General features: G+C 39.5%; 1 protein-coding gene across 3 annotated transcripts in view; it reads left to right on the forward strand.

Moving 5' to 3' along the window:
• The window catches only part of pcsk5b (proprotein convertase subtilisin/kexin type 5b), a 327,069-nt gene that overhangs the window by 190,538 nt on the left and 117,831 nt on the right, over positions 1 to 18,700 (forward strand). For all 3 annotated transcript variants that reach the window (XM_073070138.1, XM_073070147.1, XM_073070157.1), the window contains exons 15-20: positions 1,141 to 1,240; positions 5,287 to 5,480; positions 6,641 to 6,725; positions 7,911 to 8,014; positions 13,238 to 13,367; positions 15,287 to 15,402. In XM_073070138.1, the coding sequence (XP_072926239.1) occupies positions 1,141 to 1,240; positions 5,287 to 5,480; positions 6,641 to 6,725; positions 7,911 to 8,014; positions 13,238 to 13,367; positions 15,287 to 15,402 (729 nt within the window). The remainder of the gene's footprint in view (positions 1 to 1,140; positions 1,241 to 5,286; positions 5,481 to 6,640; positions 6,726 to 7,910; positions 8,015 to 13,237; positions 13,368 to 15,286; positions 15,403 to 18,700) is intronic.

The following is an 18,700-nucleotide window of genomic DNA, read 5'->3' on the forward strand; positions in this document are numbered from 1 at the left end:
AGTGGATTATTATTTATCTTAGTGTGTTAGTTGTAGAAGAAAACATGTCCTTAACTCACTGAAGATTTTGGGACAGTTGGATTTGTTGCTTAACAAGGCATACAGGATATTTCCCTTTACTGGCAAACTTATAATGTAACTGCAGGGAAATCTCTAGCACTATAAATAAATCAGTTAGATCATTGTTGGACTGTTCTGTATGCTGTTGGATGCCACAGGAAGGATGTGATTGCATTTGAGAGGATGTACAGGAAGTTTATAAGGATGTTGTCACAGCTGGAGGTTTATAATTGAAGTTGTAGAGTTAATCCACCTAGCCATTTGTGATCAAACTATGGATGAAATCTTTAAACCTGTGATGGATAGGGGCTATTGGGAATCCTTAAGGTTGTCTTAGCTTACCAGAATTTGATATCTGATGCTGTATATTAAGAAAATATTTTGTCAGTAATAAATTTGATTTTTTTTGTGTAGATGTTCATTTTTATTTGGAAATTAGGACACGAGTCTCCCATTGATGATTAAGAATCCATTGTAGAGCAAAACATTAAGGACAATACAAAGCTTATGTATAATAACCCGAATCAGAACTTTTGGCAAAATGAGGATTAAATCATTTTTCACTAATCACATATCAACAGATTTGTATTCCATAATGCAAAAAAAGTGCCAGTGGAGCTTAATGGGTCAAGTAGCATCTGTGTTGGGGCGGGGAAGAGAATTCCCCTCATTAACAATTCCTTTTCTTACTATAGATGTTGCTTTCCAGCATTTTCAGTCTCTTGTGTCTCTCTTACATTCCAGAAATATGCTTCCTTTTCCATGATTAAGGCTGCCATATAACTATTTATTGAAATTATCTTTAATCCAATGTTATCAATGACTGCCTGACGTTGAGGTTTAACTTTTAATTGTTTTCAATTCCATTTTCAGCTGTGGTATAAAGTGGATTCTGCCTCTGTATTTTTCAATCTTAAGTGTCCATTGGGACTGACTACTGTAAAGCAAAATGAAAATAATTTTAACCATCAGCACGTTTTGTCATAGAATTCTTTCACAACTTGCCAGATTTAGATATCTAAATGAAGTGTTGCTATCTAGACACAAGTAAGATAAAACATCCTAACTTTTATTGTTTAGGAACCTGTGACACAGAATGTCAAAATGGCTGTGGTGGACCTGGGCCCCAGCAGTGCAAAGATTGTTTGCATTACTTTGTTAAGTTTAAAAATAATACCAGGTAAGACAAAATATTTAAAATTGCACCAAAACCCATTAATACTTTAGTTGTTTAATACAGATTATGTAAGAGTCATCCATTTGTTAAAAGTCAAAAATCTCATGCATAGTTGGTTTAATATGCAGCAACCCTTGCCAGGTGTTTGAGAATATTGTACAGTCGGCCCTACTTATCCGCGGATTCAACCAACCGCGGATCGGGAAAACCTGGAAGTTCTCTCTAGCACCCGTTCCTTGAGCATGTACAGACTATTTTTTCTTGTCATTATTCCCTAAACAATACAGTATAACAACTACTTACATAGCATTTACATTGTATTAGGTATTATAAGTAATCTAGAAATGACCTAAAAGTACAGGCAGTCCTGAATGAGTTCCATTCCTGAGTCCGTCTTTAAGTCGAATTTGAAGTCAGAACAGGTACATCCGGTATTATTTAGCGTCAGTTAGTCAAACGTTTTTCCTAGTATATAGTACATATTTTACCTTTCTATGCATATAAAACACTTAAGAAACATACGTATTTCAATAATTTAACCACTGCATTGCTTAGTAATAATTGTAGCTTTCATCGGGGCAGGGCCTTTCACATGCTCCATTAAAATTGTTCCGATCGTTGACCGACTGTAGCCTAATGCTTTTTCAATGACCGATGGCGTTTCACCTTTCGTATCACTTTATTATTTCCACCTTATTTTCAATTGCGATCGTGATTATTTTCATGACCAGAAACACTGCGATTCAGAGCTGCGCCGCCAGGTCCGAATGTCCACCGCACGGAGACGTGAAATAAAGTCTGGGGTTCCGCTGGGTCCCAAAGACCACTGCACTGATTCATGTTAAATAAGGGACTTGAGCATCCGCGAATTTTGGTATCTGCGGGGGGTTCCGGACCAATCCCCCGCGGATAAGGAGGGCCGACTATATAGGGCGTGCCAGTTTTTGTTCTGCCGACTCTGTAATGATACTCTCAACCTTGACTGTATCACATTGCAGCTCAGTTTCTTGTAAATTAATGCTCTGGCTCTGCAATCCATTGAGGTGTCCCATGTCAACGGAGAATCCGGTTATTGATAATTTCATACTTTCCATTTCAGGAGATGGTCCTGACATTTACCTTCAAAAATCCCAGATCTTGATCAGAGGGATTGCTTTGGAAGGCATTTATCTAATTGTTAAATTTGCCTCTTGGAAAGGATACAGCATGGGTCCAAGCCAAGTGGGCCATTCAATCCAAGTTGGCTCCATGCATGCACAATCACAGTCATGTCCTTCACCCAGAGAACTGACAGTTCAATAGTTTCAAGTACTTGTGCAGCACTCTTTTGAGAGCCAGTTGTTTTTTATCTGCCCCTTTTCCTGGCATTGTATTCCAGATTCCTATCAATTGTGTTTTTCTTGGACATTTTGTTTTGGTTACTTTGTTAGAACTTTAATTTTTTGTCTTTTGCTTCTTGCTCATTCTGTCAATGGAAATAGTTTCCTTCCTGAACCTTGCCGTCTATTTACTTGTGGAGTTATTCCTTGAGATGGTATTTCTGATTGACAAATGCCTTGTGTCTATGGTAAATTGATTCCTGGATATCCTGGTTGCTCTCATTTTGTGGTGTTTTTCTGGTAGAGGATCAGAAGTCACTATGATAGTGCAATTCAAGCAATGTACAGATATATGGAATCTAAACAAAAAAAATGCTGGAACTATTCTTTAGATTAGGTTGTGAAATGAGAAATAAAATGTTTCAGGTCAGTGAACCTTTGTGTAAATGAAAGGAGACAAAGCGAGCTTTGTAATCATGTAAGGAGTGTGTTGGAGAGGTTGCCCCTGATAAGGTAAGACTAGGGTGACCAAGCTGTTAGGAAGCTTATCCGGTTAATGAATGAAATGGAGCAATTAGAGGATTTTTTTTTAAGTATGTGGGAGTTTCCAATTCTCTGAGGAAAGCACCAAGGTCAGGCTGAACATGTCCTCCACTCCAAGAGAGAGGGGCTGAATTTAATTTACAGGTAACCTTCACCCCTAATTGTTGAACCTTTCACCATCTTCCAACTCCTGATCAATGATCCTCTCAAGATCTGTGACTTAAACCCTGCTGATGTGACATTGACCATCTTTTTTTTTTTATCCACTCTTGGGCTCTAACTCATTTTTTTGCTGAAAGTGCAGAGCTCCATTTGCTTAACATCAACCCAATATCATAGTCAAGCCTGCTCAGCAAAATGATGATGAGGGAGATGGTCTAGCAAACTGACCTTGCAAAGGTCAGACATCAGCATTTGTACCTTTTCTGACCTGCCTTTGGATCTTGATACTACCTTTGAAGATCAGACTATGAACTTCATTTCCTTGGCAATCTTTCCTCTACAGCTGTCAATCTTAATGTCCTAGCTCTTCTGTCTCCTACTCAAAATCTACAAGACTGACCCAATGTTTCACATATTTTTGACACACCAAACTTCTTTTTACCATGCCTCTATCCTTTCTTCTTTGGTCCCACTTAAATCTGTGACTTCTCCAACTCTCTCTGCCATTTTAAATTACACCCATCGACCAAATAGTTAATATAACACACAGTTGATGCTGTTTTAAAAGCTATTCTCACAGTGTAGTGTCAAATAGCCACATAAGTGTACGTGACTAACACGAATTAGAAACTGTTCGGCAACAGTTCCTCTCCAATTAAGCAACATAGTGTCCCAAATAAATGAAGGGAATCCTAGCTTTTTTCTTAATTATATTTTCTAAGAGTTGTCCCAAATAAACAGGTGCCCCGATTAACCAATAGCCCAAATAATCTGAATCCACTATATTCCATTTTCTGAGAATACCATTTCATTAGTTAATCATAAATTATATTGAAAAGTTTATGCTTTATTAAGACAAAATTACTTTTCCAAATATATACTTGAAATTATTTCATGGAAGTCCATTATTAAAGAATGAGTTTTATCATCTATCAATGTGATAAGTTTGTCTTAGTTCTTGTAATGTATGGAATGAGTCTTGTGTGTGAAATTGCAATAACATTGTTGAACTTTATAAAATTTGTACATTAGAATATTGAGTTATATACTTGCAGTATAGATCCACACACATAGCCCTAAGTCATCATAATAAATTGATGTAATAATATTTGAAATCCTTCAGTTTTTGGACTTAGAGGTTGTACAATAGTGACAAAGCTCAGTGCAAAAAAAACTGAACCCCAAGTGCAAGAAAAATGAGCAATGAATTATGCTGTTTTTAACTGTAGACTTTAAATTATTATTTAATAGTAAATTAAATGGTGAACTCAAGATGTCACTTGGAAAGGAACTAGGGTAGCAGAGTCAAAGATTGCAAATTTAAATGAGTGGAAGGAAATTGATGTATTCATCTTCTGGGGGAGAAATATTTAATTCTAACTGGATGTTTGTGTGTGTGTGTATAATGAATGCATTGACTGTAAATTGCCATAGAATCTAGTAATGATCTATAGAGCCCCAGTCTTCCTTGGGATTCAGTTGCACAGTAACTTTATCACCATGAAGCAGGATACTGACTTTGAAAGGATTATAGACCATATTTGTTAACAAGTTGTGAGGAAGATGCCAAGAGACTGCATGGGTGGGTTGTGAGTGTGGTTAGAAATTCGCAGATAAAGAATAATTATGAAAAAAAGAGTTTATCCATTTTGAAGAGAAGAATGAAAATAAAAGTTTGTATTTGAATATGATGGGACAATGTGTTGATCTACAAAGGGATCTGGGGGTTCATGTACATGAAACATAAAGATGGGAGTGGTCATCTATTTAAGACAGATGAGGCATTTCACCTCTGAAGGTTGTGACATTTTGGAATTCTCTATCCCAGAGAATTGTGGAGGATGAGCCTTTGTCAATTGCTGCCATGGATATATTCAGGCACTTGAACTACAGAGGAATCAAATGGAATGTGGTATTTAGGCTAAGGTAGTGGAGCACGATCAAAGCTTTGATTGGCATATTCCTGCTGAAGTTCATGTTCTATTTTTCAAAAATCTAATTTAAGACTTTTTGCTATGAATGCAGAACTTGTGTTTCTCAATGTCCAAGAGGATTCTTTGGTGATGAGAAGAAACGCTGTAAAAAATGCTGGTCCATCTGCGAGACGTGTGTAGGAAGCCGTAGCGACCAGTGCACCTCCTGCAAAAATGGCTACCACTTAAATGAAGAGACAAATTCCTGTATACCTAACTGTTCAGATGGCTTCTACCTTGACAAAGGTAAGATTTGCTATGAAGAAAACAAAACTTCTTCAATTTGGCTTTACCTCAGTTTTCTGACACTGATTGCCTCTGGATTACAACTCCAGTGACAAGGAATAATGGTCTGGAAAAGGTAGTTAAAATCCAAACATACCAGCTGGGCAAATTAAAATCAGTTTAGTAAATAAATTTAGTTGCAGAAATGCAGTAATGTTATTGAAATTGAAATTGCAGATTTAATAATATCCTTTTGGGAAGAAAATCTGCGTTTCCTATTTCTTGTAGATGATCAGGGCCTTAATGACAAACACGAGGAAATCTGCAGATGCTGGAAATTCAAACAACACACACACAATGCTGGTGGAACACAGCAGGCCGGGCAGCATCTATAGGGAGAAGCGCTGTCGACGTTTCGGGCAGAGACCCTTCGTCAGGACTGATGCTGAGCTAATCTCTGCAACGCTCTATCCAGCAAACCAGAGAGTTCAGATGTAATTAGGGATGGCTCACAAATCATCTAGAAATATCCTGTAAATTAGTCATAAATGAAACCTTGTGTTCTCTACTCGTGCTATAAATAATGTTGCTGCTGGCATGTTTTTAGTGCTTCAGTCATGATATTGACCTGTGGGTTCTGAGATACTACTTCATTCACTTAATGCTATGGCCCCAAATTATTTGGGCTTTGAGCTTGTGCCAGACTAAAAATATTTAAGGTATATGTGAGATGACTTGTATATAGGTGGGGAATGGGGGTGGTAAAGTTAATGATGGCATAATAACAAAAAGAAAAATCAGAAATTTTTACAAATGCTCCAGTCACACTACTAAAAGTTGCCGACCATAAGACCTGGGAGATCTGTGCGATATTGTACAGCAGTTGGTACACTGATATAATTGACAAATTTGATTGAAAGGATAATTGAAAATCAAGAGAAAGATTGAGGTGCTGGAAATCTGCAGTGAAAACAGTAAATAAAGAAGGTCAGGCAGCCCTAGAGAGTATGTGTTTTGAATCTCACACTTTTCAGAACTAGGAAAAGTTAGATAAATAGACAAGTAGTTTCCCACAGGTCCACTATTTGTGAAGATCATCTTCCCTGTTGATAATTTCTCTGCTGCTGTTTATCAAGCTTGTCCACCTTCTACCAATCTGTATATCTATTCCCCCCACCCAGGTCAAAATATGTGCAGAAGATGTAGTGAAAACTGCAGGAAATGTAGTGCATTCCACCTTTGTACAGAATGCATGCCAGATTGGAGGTAAGAAAATTGCTCTTGTTTTTTTTTAAAAAAAAGATGGAATGGAACAGAACTGAGCAACAATGTCTTGTAGGATCATTAAGTCTAAAGAGCAAAGAGCCTTTCGACTCAGTGTGTTGGTGCTCATGAAAAGGATATCTGGCCTAATCCAACATTCTACAGCTAAGCTCATAGCTCTATAGATAACAGCCTTCAAATCCATTCCAAGTGCCTTTTTCTATGACAATCTCCTAAGTGTAAGATATAGTCTTGCTAGCACAATTATTTGGAGTTTATTTTATAGAAGTTCAGTTTAATGTATGTTGATATTCAACCAGTCCTTTGATGTAAGAATATTTGCTTTGAAGTCCATTTTAGTATGTATAACTGTATTCTTGTTAGTTCACAATTACTGAATTTATTCTTTGATCAAATGCATGAAATTAAGTTTTATAGTATCCTTCATGAAAGATTATTTGCAGATTTGGGCAATTAAGGCCTCAGGTGGTCAACTTGCAGTTCACGGAGAGACTTTGAAAGGATTAGGTTAAAACCACAGGTACCTATAAAAGATGATGATGTGAAGGAAAATGACAACAAACTTTCCCGCAGGGAGTCCAAATTCAGGAGAATATTAAAGAATGGCATTGTTAATGAAGACCTTGTCTTTTGATTTCATCTATATTTCACATGTTCATATTATCATCTGTATGGAATTGTTACACTTCAAGCAGAAGCAGACATTTTATCAAAGCTTCCCAAACCATCTTTTGCCTCACATACTTCAGAATTGTTTCCTGCAAATTCCTTCACTCCTGCCCTCTATTCTAATATTAAGCATTGAATAAAATTTATTAAATTCCACCCTTTTTTTTGAGACAGTAACAAAAGCTAGCCCCCAGTTCTGACAATCCTCTGTAAGCAGGTTTGTATGTTCCTTCTCATGTCCGTCAGGTCCTCCAGTTTCCTCCCACAATCTAAAGGTAACCAGTCGGTAGTTCATTGTAAGTTGGCCTGTGATTAGGCTAGTGTTAAATCGGTGGGTTGCTGTGTGTGGTGAGGCATGAAGAGCTGTAAGGGCCCATTCCACACAGAATCTCTAGATAAGTAAATTGTATTCATGTTCCAACTCTTAAATACTTCAGGTCATCCATCATTGAGGGCAGGCCTCAGTTTTTAGTAACTTGTCTTCCTTGTCTCCACCAGGATTCAGGGATCAAGGTGTGTCTTAAACTGTGAAACTGGAACCTACTTTGATACACAGAGCAGGGATTGCGAGAGATGTCCCTTCACCTGTGCAGCTTGTGCAGGTAATTTTGCAACACATCTAATCATGCTGTGCTTATTTCTGGAGGGGAAGAGAATCTCAGAGTGGTTTCTTTGACCATCTGTTTTCCAAGTGTATGCTCACATTGCTTTGATCCAAACTGGCTTATAGTTTGGTGTCTGCGTGCAGGTGCTTAAGCCATTAATATCTTAATTTTTTCTGTGTCAAGTGAAAATTTTGTGTTGTGTTAGATGCATAATTTTGATTTTTTTTGGTTCTTTTATGAGAGTTATGCAGGGCACAGACTGAGAGCTTGCAAGTGTCAACCAAATTAATGTAGTGTCTTTTTTTAATGCTGTACAGTCCAGCTGATTATTTATTTATTTCATTCTTATCATGTTCCCCACTTTTCTCCAAGACTAACTGCTTCACATTGCAAAGTACATACTTGCAGGAATGAGAATCCTTTCTTGCATTGTCCATTAGATGGTCTAGATGAATTTTCAACCTCTTAGAGTTCTTTTACTAGAGTAGCTTTATATGGGTAAACATTCCATCATGTTGCCTGCTGAACCAGCACAAAGACAATCTAACAACTATTTGAGGATTGTCTTGACTAATTCCCAGAGTCTGTGCAGTTTTGATCACCTGCATACAGGAAAGATGTAAATAAGGTTGAAAGAGTACAGACGAAACATAGAAAATAGGAGCAGGAGTAGGCCATTCGGCCCTTCGAGCCTGCACCGCGGTTCAGTATGATCATGGCTGATCATCCAACTCAGAACCCTGTACCTGCTTTCTCTCCATACCCTCTGATCCCTTTAGCCACAAGGGCCATATCTAACTTCCTCTTAAATATAGCCAATGAACCGGCCTCAACTGTTTCCTGTGGCAGAGAATTCCACAGATTCACCACTCTCTGTGTGAAGAAGTTTTTCCTCATCTCAGTCCTAAAAGGCTTCCCCTTTATCCTTAAACTGTGACCCCTCGTTCTGGACTTCCCCAACATCGGAAACAATCTTCCTGCATCTAGCCTGTACAATCCCTTTAGAATTTTATACATTTCAATAAGATCCCCCCTCAATCTTCTAAATTCCAGTGAGTATAAGCCTAGTTGATCCAGTCTTTCTTCATATGAAAGTCCTGCCATCCCAGGAATCGATCTGGTGAACCTTCTCTGTACTCCCTCTATGGCAAGAATGTCTTTCCTCAGATTAGGGGACCAAAACTGCACACAATACTCTAGTTGTGGTCTCACCAAGGCCTTGTACAACTGCAGTAGAACCTCCCTGTTCCTGTACTCAAATCCTTTTGCTATCTACAAGGATATTGCCAGGTCTGGACGATCTGAGATGGAAGGAAACATTGAATAGGTTAGTACTTTATTCCTTGATGTAGAAGATTAAGAAAAGTTTTGACAGAAATGATGAGGGGTATAGATAGGGTAAATGCAGGCATTTTCCACTGAGGTTGGGAGGGACTGCAATCAGAGGTCATGGGTTAAGGATGAAAAGTGGAAACTTCACTCAGAGGGCTGCAAGAGTGTGGAACGAGCTGGCAGCATAAGTGGTGCATGCGAGCTCAATTTCAATGTGAAGTTTGGATGGGTACATGGATAGTAGGGATATGGAGGGCTCTGGTCCAGGTGCACATAATGGCAGTGAACAGTTTACATGGCTTCAGCATGGACTGGATGGGCCAAAGGGCCTGTTTCTGTGCTGTACTTTTCCATGACTCTGACTGTTTTTCTTCCCTCCTCGCCTTTGCCGACCTTGTTCATGTCCAACAAGGTCCTTGTTCATGCCTCCTTGCTGGCCCTGAGTTCACAGTCGGTATTTTAACATGCAGATCAGAATATTTTGATCCATGCTCCCATAAGATGTAAGCACAAAAACCTCAGTTAACGCTTCAGCATTAAAGTCACTGTGCACAATTGAGATGCTTTCAGCTGAGACTAAGGCCGTGTATCTACTCTATCAAGTTGATGATCAAAAGAGCCAGTTTTAAGAAGGATTAAGGATAATCCCTGTGGCCTAAGCAACATTTATCCCTCAATTAACGTCACATATTTGTATAAAAAGTAGATTATCTGTTGATCATATGATGTATTTGTGGGAGATTTTTTGTGTGTGGATTGGCTATGGGTTTTTTTAACACTATGATGGTGCCTAAAACTTCACTAGAATTTCATTAGTTGTGAAGCATTTCTGAATGTTCAAGGATAATGAAAACTGCAACGTTTTCTATCATTTACCTTTTCAAAGGTGAATGAGAAATATAGAAAGTCCTGAAAGGAGGACCCCTAAACCTGGGTGCCAACCTTGTGAAACTGCACAAATGGTAGACAGTAGAAGCGCCCATTGTACTGTCAGAGCCAAATGATCTGATAATAACAGATAATATCACAGTCAACACCATGAAAGCTGGAAGAATTCAGCTGGATAGTATCTGCAGTGCTCTTGCATTCAGTTCTGAATAGTAGAGAACCTATACAGCTGATGGGTGGAGAAAATAATTGCCAGATGAACAAAGGAAAAGATTCAAGAATGTCACGGTCACCTTGAAGTCTAACATCACACTGACTTGCGGGAATCCCCATCCCATCATGCATGACTCTCATAGGAACAGCGGCAGTGTCAATATTGGGTGGGATGGAAAGGAGGATTTGTTGGTGGTGAACTGGCACTCTGCAGTTGTTTGTAGAGGTTACAGAGGAAATTTTCCAATTTGCAATTTCTGCTGAACTTTTCTCCAAAGAAAAGTAATATTTGATACATGGTGTTGCATCTGTCCGGTGGGCTAAATTTTATTTCCACTCACCCACAACAATAAAGTTTGGGTTGCCACCTTGGGGGCCAGAACTGATTCCTATCCAGCATATGGATAGGTTTCTGTCTGCAATTAAATGCACTTAATTGGATCCTACTGATGGGTCACCAGGCAACTGTTTGAAGATAACTTCAGCATTTTGTGGGTGAGAGCTCACAGCAGCACAGAAAGTTGAGACAGAACATGGGGTGGGAGATAAAAAACCTGAAACCTTTAACCTTGGACTCATTTCTCATTCCCTGCAGAAGCAAATAATTCAGGGCTTACAATACAGGTAGTCCCCAAGTTACGAACGTCCAACTTACGGACAACTCGTACTTACGAGCCGAGGAAGGAGACGCCGTCTGCCATTTTAAGTCAGATCGCGATGCCGTCTGCCATTTTAAGTCAGATCGCGATGCCGTCTGCCATTTTAAGTCATTGCCGTTGACACTGTGTTGAGTGTTTAACTTTGTATTTGGCTTATATTTTTCTTAGTAAGATTCACCCTGATCCCACACCACCCCCTTCCCATTCCGGTAGGCTGGTGGCACCGTGCTCGAGAACGGAGGTTTCCGAGTTCAATCTAGTGACAGACTGCTCCCGTGCTGGGTTGATGTTGATCCAGTGACTCCCGTACCATCCGTGCCAGGTTGATGAGCTCACAACTCGACCTCGTAAAAAGAAAACACTGCCACCTCCAGTTTAAATTTCCATGCGGAATATTGTGGAGGATCAAATACCCAAACCCAGCACAGCCCCCACTTGTCCCATTTAGCTTGTCTCAGTGCAGTGGAGTTTAGGTCCCGGGGAATTCGGGACCCACCGCCCACGGTGCTTCCGTTCTCATTGACGGGAAGCGATCATGATTGAAAATAAAGTGGAAATAATAAAACGTTTGGAAAGAGGTGAAGCACCATCGGTCATTGGAAAAGCGTTAAACTACAGTCGGTCAACGATCAGAACAATTTTAAAGGATAAAGTGAGAATAATGGAGCATGTGAAATGCCCTGCCCCAATGAAAGCTGCAATTATTACTAAGCAATGCAGTGGTTTAATTATTGGAATACATATGTTTCTTAAGTGTTTTATATGCATAGAAAGGTAAAATATATACTAAGACAAACGTTTGTCTAACTGACGCTAAATAATACCAATGTACTTGTTCCGACTTACGTACAAATCCAACTTAAAGACGGACTCAGGAACGGAGCTCATACGTAACACGGGGACTGCCTGTAATCAGAGAAATGTTCTAACAGCTTCAGGTCAATACCTTCCTGTAGGCCGAGAACTTGCGATAGTTGTTACTGTCAGCATGATATTAACTCTATGCGTGTTCATAAAAATAATACTGTTTTACTCTTCTGTATCACTAGTCTGAGTATTTGTACCACTATAGTGAAGGGGGTCAATGTTTTATCTTAAGTTTGAAAACTGAATATTTCTATTGCAGTCAGCCTTTACCTTTCCATTGAAGGATCCTGTTTCAGGTCCTTGTGCATGAAGTTGTAAGTCCTAAAATGAGGATTGAGAGTGAAAAGTTGTCTGGAGACTCTCACCACCTACATTCATTTAAAGACCAAATGTTAGCTGTACAGCAGGGGTTCCCAACCTGGGGGGTCCTTGGACCCCTTGGTTAATAGTAGGTGACCATGTCATAAAAATGGTTGGGAACCCTGCTTCAGAAGGATAATGCGAGGTTGTGTGGTTCCCGTGAGGGGCCACGAGATGCTGCAATTCAAGAAGTAGAGAGCTGATACTAGACTGAATGAGTGGTCCATCCTTCACCTAATTGGTCAGGCTGTTGTTCTAATGCTATTACCAAGGGATAGCTGAGTATGAAATATAACCACTGCTAATCTAATGACATTGGAACAGTTATCTAACAGATGACTGTTAAAGCGCCACTAGATCAGCTCAATGAAGTTCTGAACTAACAAATTTTCAGCTTGATAAAATTTGACCTCCTATTCAACAACCAGAATTTTTGTGGTCAGTTCAATGTTTATCTGTGTTATTCAAATATCTCAAGGAAATGCTGAAATGTTCCACGTTTCTCTGATGCAAACTGATACACCACAAAATACTGGAGATAACCCAATCTTTCTCAATGACGAAAAAATTGCTGTTCTTACTTGATTTATAATGAATGTAGTCAATTTCCCTTTTTTTGCTCTGTTTACCTAGTCTATTACATATGTTTGTATTTGTTTAAAATCACCAAGAGTTGTTTTATAAGCCTAGCATTATAGTATTAATGCAATAAGAATATATATTAATGATTGTAATGCAGGCATTTTATCAGTGCAAGAAAGGAATGTAACCATTAATATGCTTGATGATAATACTTATATAATTCAATACCTGAATGGTTGGATGTAAGAATTGCACTTAGTAACCTAGGTTTTTCAATTTGGGGTTCTACGATTACAATCTTCTGTGTCATATATTCCAGGGCCACGCCAGGATTCCTGTACACAGTGTATTGCAGGTTATTTCCTGGAGGAATGGAGATGTGTGTCAAGCTGTAGCACTGGCTACTACTTGGACCAGGCATCTGAATATGGAGAGAAGATCTGCAGGAGGCAAGTTATGATCTTTTTTAAATATTTTCATTAATTATTTCAATCTATTATCTAAAGTTCTTCATCTTGTTAAGTAAGCTTTGGACACTTGCATTAATCTTAGACCCTAGGATACAGAAGCAGAATGAAGGCATTTGGCCCACCAAGTCTACTGTCTTTCCATAACGGCCAATTAACTGGTTGCATCATGGCGTAGTACGGAAACACTAATGCCCTTGTGTGGAAAAGCCTACAAAAAAATGGTAGATATGGCACAGTCCATCATGGATAAAGCCCTCCCCACCACTGAGCACATCTACAGAGAGCGCTGTCACAAGGAAGCAGCATCGTCATCAAGGTCCCCACCACCCAGGCTGTGCTCTCTTCTTGCCGCTACCATCAGGAAGAAGATACAGGAGCCTCCGGACCCATGCCGCCAGGTTCAGAAGCAGTTATTACCCCTCTACTGTCAGGCTATTGAAGCAGAGGGGATAATTTCACTCATCTTTACTCGCCCCATCACTGTATTGAACTCAATTTCAAGGGCTCTTCATCTCATGTTCTCAATTTCTATTGCTTATTTATTATTCTTTCTTTTTACCCTGTTTTTGTATTTGCACATCTTTTGGCTTTATTTGTCCGTCCTATTGGTGTGGTATTTTACTGATTCTTTTGTGTTTCTTGTATTTGCTACGATTACCTGCATAAAAAGAATCTCAGTATTGTATATGTAACGTATGTACTTTAACAATTACTTTGAACTCTTAATCCCATTCTCAGGCCTTCTCCCTGTAGGCTTTAATCCCCTGACTAATCAAGAACCTAACATGAGGAAATCTGCAGATGCTGGAAATCCAGAACAACACACACAAAATGCTGGAAGAACTCAGCAGCTCAGGCAGCATCGATAGAAAAGAGTAAACAGTCCATGTTTCAGGCTGAGACCATTCACCAGGACAGTGAAGGGCCTAGGCCTGAAACGTCAACTATTCACTCTCTTCCATCGATGCTTCCTGATCTGCTGAGTTCCTCCAGCATTCTGTGTAATCAAGAACCTATCAGTCTCAGTCTTAAATATATCCAATAATTTGGCCTCCACAGCCATCTTTAGCAATGAATTCCACAGATTTCCTTACCTCTAGTAAAGCTAAAGAAATTCCTTCTCATCTCTGTTCTAAATGGATGTCCCTCTATTCTGAGGCTGTGCCTTTTGGTCCTAGAACCCCCTCCCCCCCCCCCCCCCCCACCCCATGATAGAAAATATCTTCTCCATATCCATTCAATCAAGTTCTTTCAATATTCAATAGGTTTCAATGATATCCCTCCTTTGCTCTTATTAGAATGATGGAATGAGAAATGAAACTCCAGTGTGTGAACTGAAATAATTATTTCTTTGTTTATGATCCTGAAATAGTTATCTTCCATGACTTTGTCATTGGTAATTTGTTCTAACAATTTGTAATAACTTGTAGCAAAGTTTTTATCTGACCACTGCCAAGAACAAGTCAAGATTAAACAAGCGTTCCCAATGATACTCTCACACTCTATTACACACATTCATATGAGCAGGACTGTTCGCAACACTGAGTAAAATTGGAGCAGTTGGAAGTAGAAGATTTGCTATGCTGGTGTAGTGTAGCCCCCGAGGGTATTTCTGGAAATTCAGGAGCATTGTGCAGTACTGAAGACATACCCTGCACATTTCTATCTCAACAACATGAGTATTGAGTATGTGATCTCAAAAGATAGATGCAAGAATTTTTTTTGTAGATTTCGAACACTGTTGTGCTTAGGGAGATTGTTTTACTGTAATTTGACCTCCACATTATATTTTACATAAAACATGTTAAAAGATTACAATCCCCCTCTTGTATTTATTTTGTATTTGCACACAAGAAGACAATTCTGAAACTTTAGAACATTTTTTTTAATTCTTTAAGGTGTGATCCAAGCTGTTTAGCTTGTATTGGTCATGGTGAAAGGAACTGTAGCTCCTGTCGCACTGGATATAACCTTGAGGGGGGAGTCTGTGTGGTTGGCACAGTATGTAAAGATGGTGAGTAATCAAGTTCTGATTTTCATTTGAACTCCTGAGGGGTGTAGAGAAAATCACTTCAGCTGGAAGTAATGAGGAAAGTTTAATGTTATTTGTAAACATCTTTAAATATGAATGGTGCCTAGTTTGCAGTTAAATTTGCATTTATTTTCAAAGAACATCTATTTAACTATCAATCTTCCTGTGTCAGCTAATAATGAGGGTGTTGTTAACATAGCTATCAGGGCATGATTTTGGCATTTGATAATGATGTTTGAATTTGATTTGCGCCACTTGCATACAAATTAGCATTCCCACCCACTCCATTCATTGCTTGAATGTGCATATTGTCTCTGTGCAGGCTGCTAGTCATCCAGTCACTTGCCCAAAGGCCAATCATTGTGTGCAAGCCTGAACGATGAACAGCAGCAGCCTGTTCATTTTCTTTCAGATGACTGTACTGATTTAACAAGAGGCACACGTGTAAATGTGTGAGGAAAAGTAAAGGCCAATTAACGTGGTGGATAAATGTGTTCACTAGTATGGTAAGAAGGATGCGGGGCAGGAATGCCTAAATTCCAAGCTCTCTCTTTTATTTGAGATTGGGTAACTATGCCTCAAGCTGCACAGGTAAAAGCTCAACTCGGCTTTCTAGTGTCCAATGAGCCCTTGTTCTGGATTGAGTCTGAATGCAAGGTGTGAAGAGAGGCTTTCAACCTCATCAAGTGTGGTAAATTGGCAGCATTGGATCATTTATCCATGTCACCCAAACATTTGGACCTGTTTTGAGATTGTGGAATGTTTGTAGGGAATTATGGTGAGTTAAATACCTGTGAAAGCAGTGGCATAATGGTTCTTCCATATGTTGCCTGATTTGAAGGCCAAACGCTTGAGATAGTTTTGTAACTTGGCAGCTGCAATAAAATGAAAAAGATTTTGATCCTAGAAAAAAATATAAAATGTACCACTGGCAAATGGAGGGGATTGATTGTACAATTGCTCTGAAATTTTTAATCCTTCTCGCTTTGCAGTTCCTTCTATATGGAGCCACAACATATGTTCATGATTAGCCCCTGAGCTGTAGTCTCACATAGTTCAATGGAAATCATTGTCTCAAAGGCAGATGAGGCTATCTCCTAGTCTCTTCCTCCACACACACACTTCTCCTAATCTTAATTCCTTCTTTTTGGCCCAGGGAAGTAAACTTGTTCTGATCTACTTTATGATTTCTCTTTCTAGTTTCCAAATGCCACATTTGATCCTCCGGTCACTCCCTTCTACTGCACTTCTGCAGCCACTGATCTCAGACCATATTTCCCCGTTTTGATTCCCTCATCCCACTTTAAGGCATTATTCCTGTTGGTGCTAAATATTCCCCAAAAATACATCCCACATCACCATTCTCTTAAATCAAAAACAGTTAGGAAAGAACTGGTGGTGTAATTGATAAACATATTTAACTATTTACTGCTAATATGCATGAACCACAAATCACAATGTGCCTTCCTCCAGTTCATTTTGCATTTGAGATCATCATCTTCCTCTTTGACCTTATCCTCACTAAATGGCTGTTAATTGAAGTTGCCTTCCTAGAATACAAATTCAGACATAAGTTTAACAGTTCACTTCAGATTCTGAACCTGTATCAACTCTGCGCTGATTTAAAAGAACTAGAACTCTATAATTTGCCAACAACCGGTTATTTCCATAATTCCTGAAATATGTAATCCCCATCCAAACTAATATACATCTTCCTTGGACTTGCTTGTTTGAAATGCCCCAAACATGTTTCTTTCACTGTCACTGACTGAGAAAGCTCTCATGAAAGTTATAGATGACTTTGATTATAACACATCTTGTCTGTCCTCCGTTGTAGACTATCAGTAGCCTTGACAGGGTAAACATTGCCATACCTCTCCAATGCCCCAGTACTGCCTTGTAGCTGTCTGGCAGCCTCGTTGGTTCCAAGTTTTCTCTCACCACAAAATCTGTACCACATCCATTGATTTCCTTTCCACCCTTTGTATTTTCCTGAAGTTTAACCTATTTGTTCATATCCTTTGTACCATTTTTGAGGTTTGAGCTTCTCCCTATACCTCCTAAAATTGACTCCAGTTTCTAATCCCAGTAATAAGTTTATTGCATCACTTGTGCTTCATTTCTGAATCGCTTCCATTCTGTTTTTTTGGATCTTGACCCATCTGCCAAATTTTCCCAAACCCTTGATGATTTTCAAATCTGCTTTCATATCTGCTCTGCTCTCAAGAAAACAATGCCAGCATCTCCAGAGATTTCCAGTAAATAAAGCCCCACATTTCTGGAATCATTTTAAGTATTACCTGGATGAGGAAGTGGAGGGATGGGTTAGAAATTTGCTGATGACACCAAGGTTGGGGGTGTTGTGGATAGTGTAGAGGGCTGTCAGAGGTTACAGCGGGACGTTGATAGGATGCAAAAGTGGGCTGAGAAGTGACAGATGGAGTCCAACCCAGATAAGTGTGAGGTGGTTCATTTTGGTAGGTCAAATATGACGACAGAATATAGTATTAATGGTAAGACTCTTGGCAGTGTGGAGGATCGGGGGATCTTGGGGTCAGAGTCCATAGGACACTCACGCTGCTGTACAGGTTAACTCTGGTTAAGAAAGCATACAGTGCATTGGCCTTCATTAATCGTGGGATTGAGTTTAGGAGCTGAGAGGTAATGTTGCAGCTATATAAGACCCTGGTCAGATCCCACTTGGAGTACTGTGCTCATTTCTGGTCTCCTCACTACAGGAAGGATGTGGAAACCATAGAAAGGGTGCAGAGGAGATTTACAAGGATGTTGCCTGGATTGGGGAGTATGCCTTATGAGAATAGGTTGAGTGAACTCAGCCTTTTCTCCTTGGAGCGATGGAGGATGAGAGGTGACCTGATAGAGGTGTATTAGATGATGAGAGGCATTGATCGTGTGGATAGTCAGAGGCTTTTTCCCAGGGCTGAAGTGGTTAGCTCAAGAGGGTACAGTTTTAAGGTGCTTGGAGGTGGGTACAGAGGAGATGTCGGGGGTAAGTTTTTTTAAGCAGAGAGTGGTGAGAGTGTGGAATGGCTGCTGGCGACAGTGGTAGAAGCGAATACAATAGGGTCTTTTAAGAGACTCCTGGACAGGTACATGGAGCTCGGAAAAATAGAGAGCTATGGGTAACCCTAGGTAATTTCTAAGGTAAGGACCTGTTTGGCACAGCTTTGTGGGTCAAAGGGCCCGTATTGTGCTGTAGGTTTTTTGTTTCTATACTCACTGCAGTGTCTGCAGTCTTCGCATGTTTCCTATAGTATGA

The sequence above is a fragment of the Hemitrygon akajei genome, chromosome 2, assembly GCF_048418815.1.
Source record: "Hemitrygon akajei chromosome 2, sHemAka1.3, whole genome shotgun sequence".
Taxonomy (NCBI): Eukaryota; Metazoa; Chordata; class Chondrichthyes; order Myliobatiformes; family Dasyatidae; genus Hemitrygon; species Hemitrygon akajei.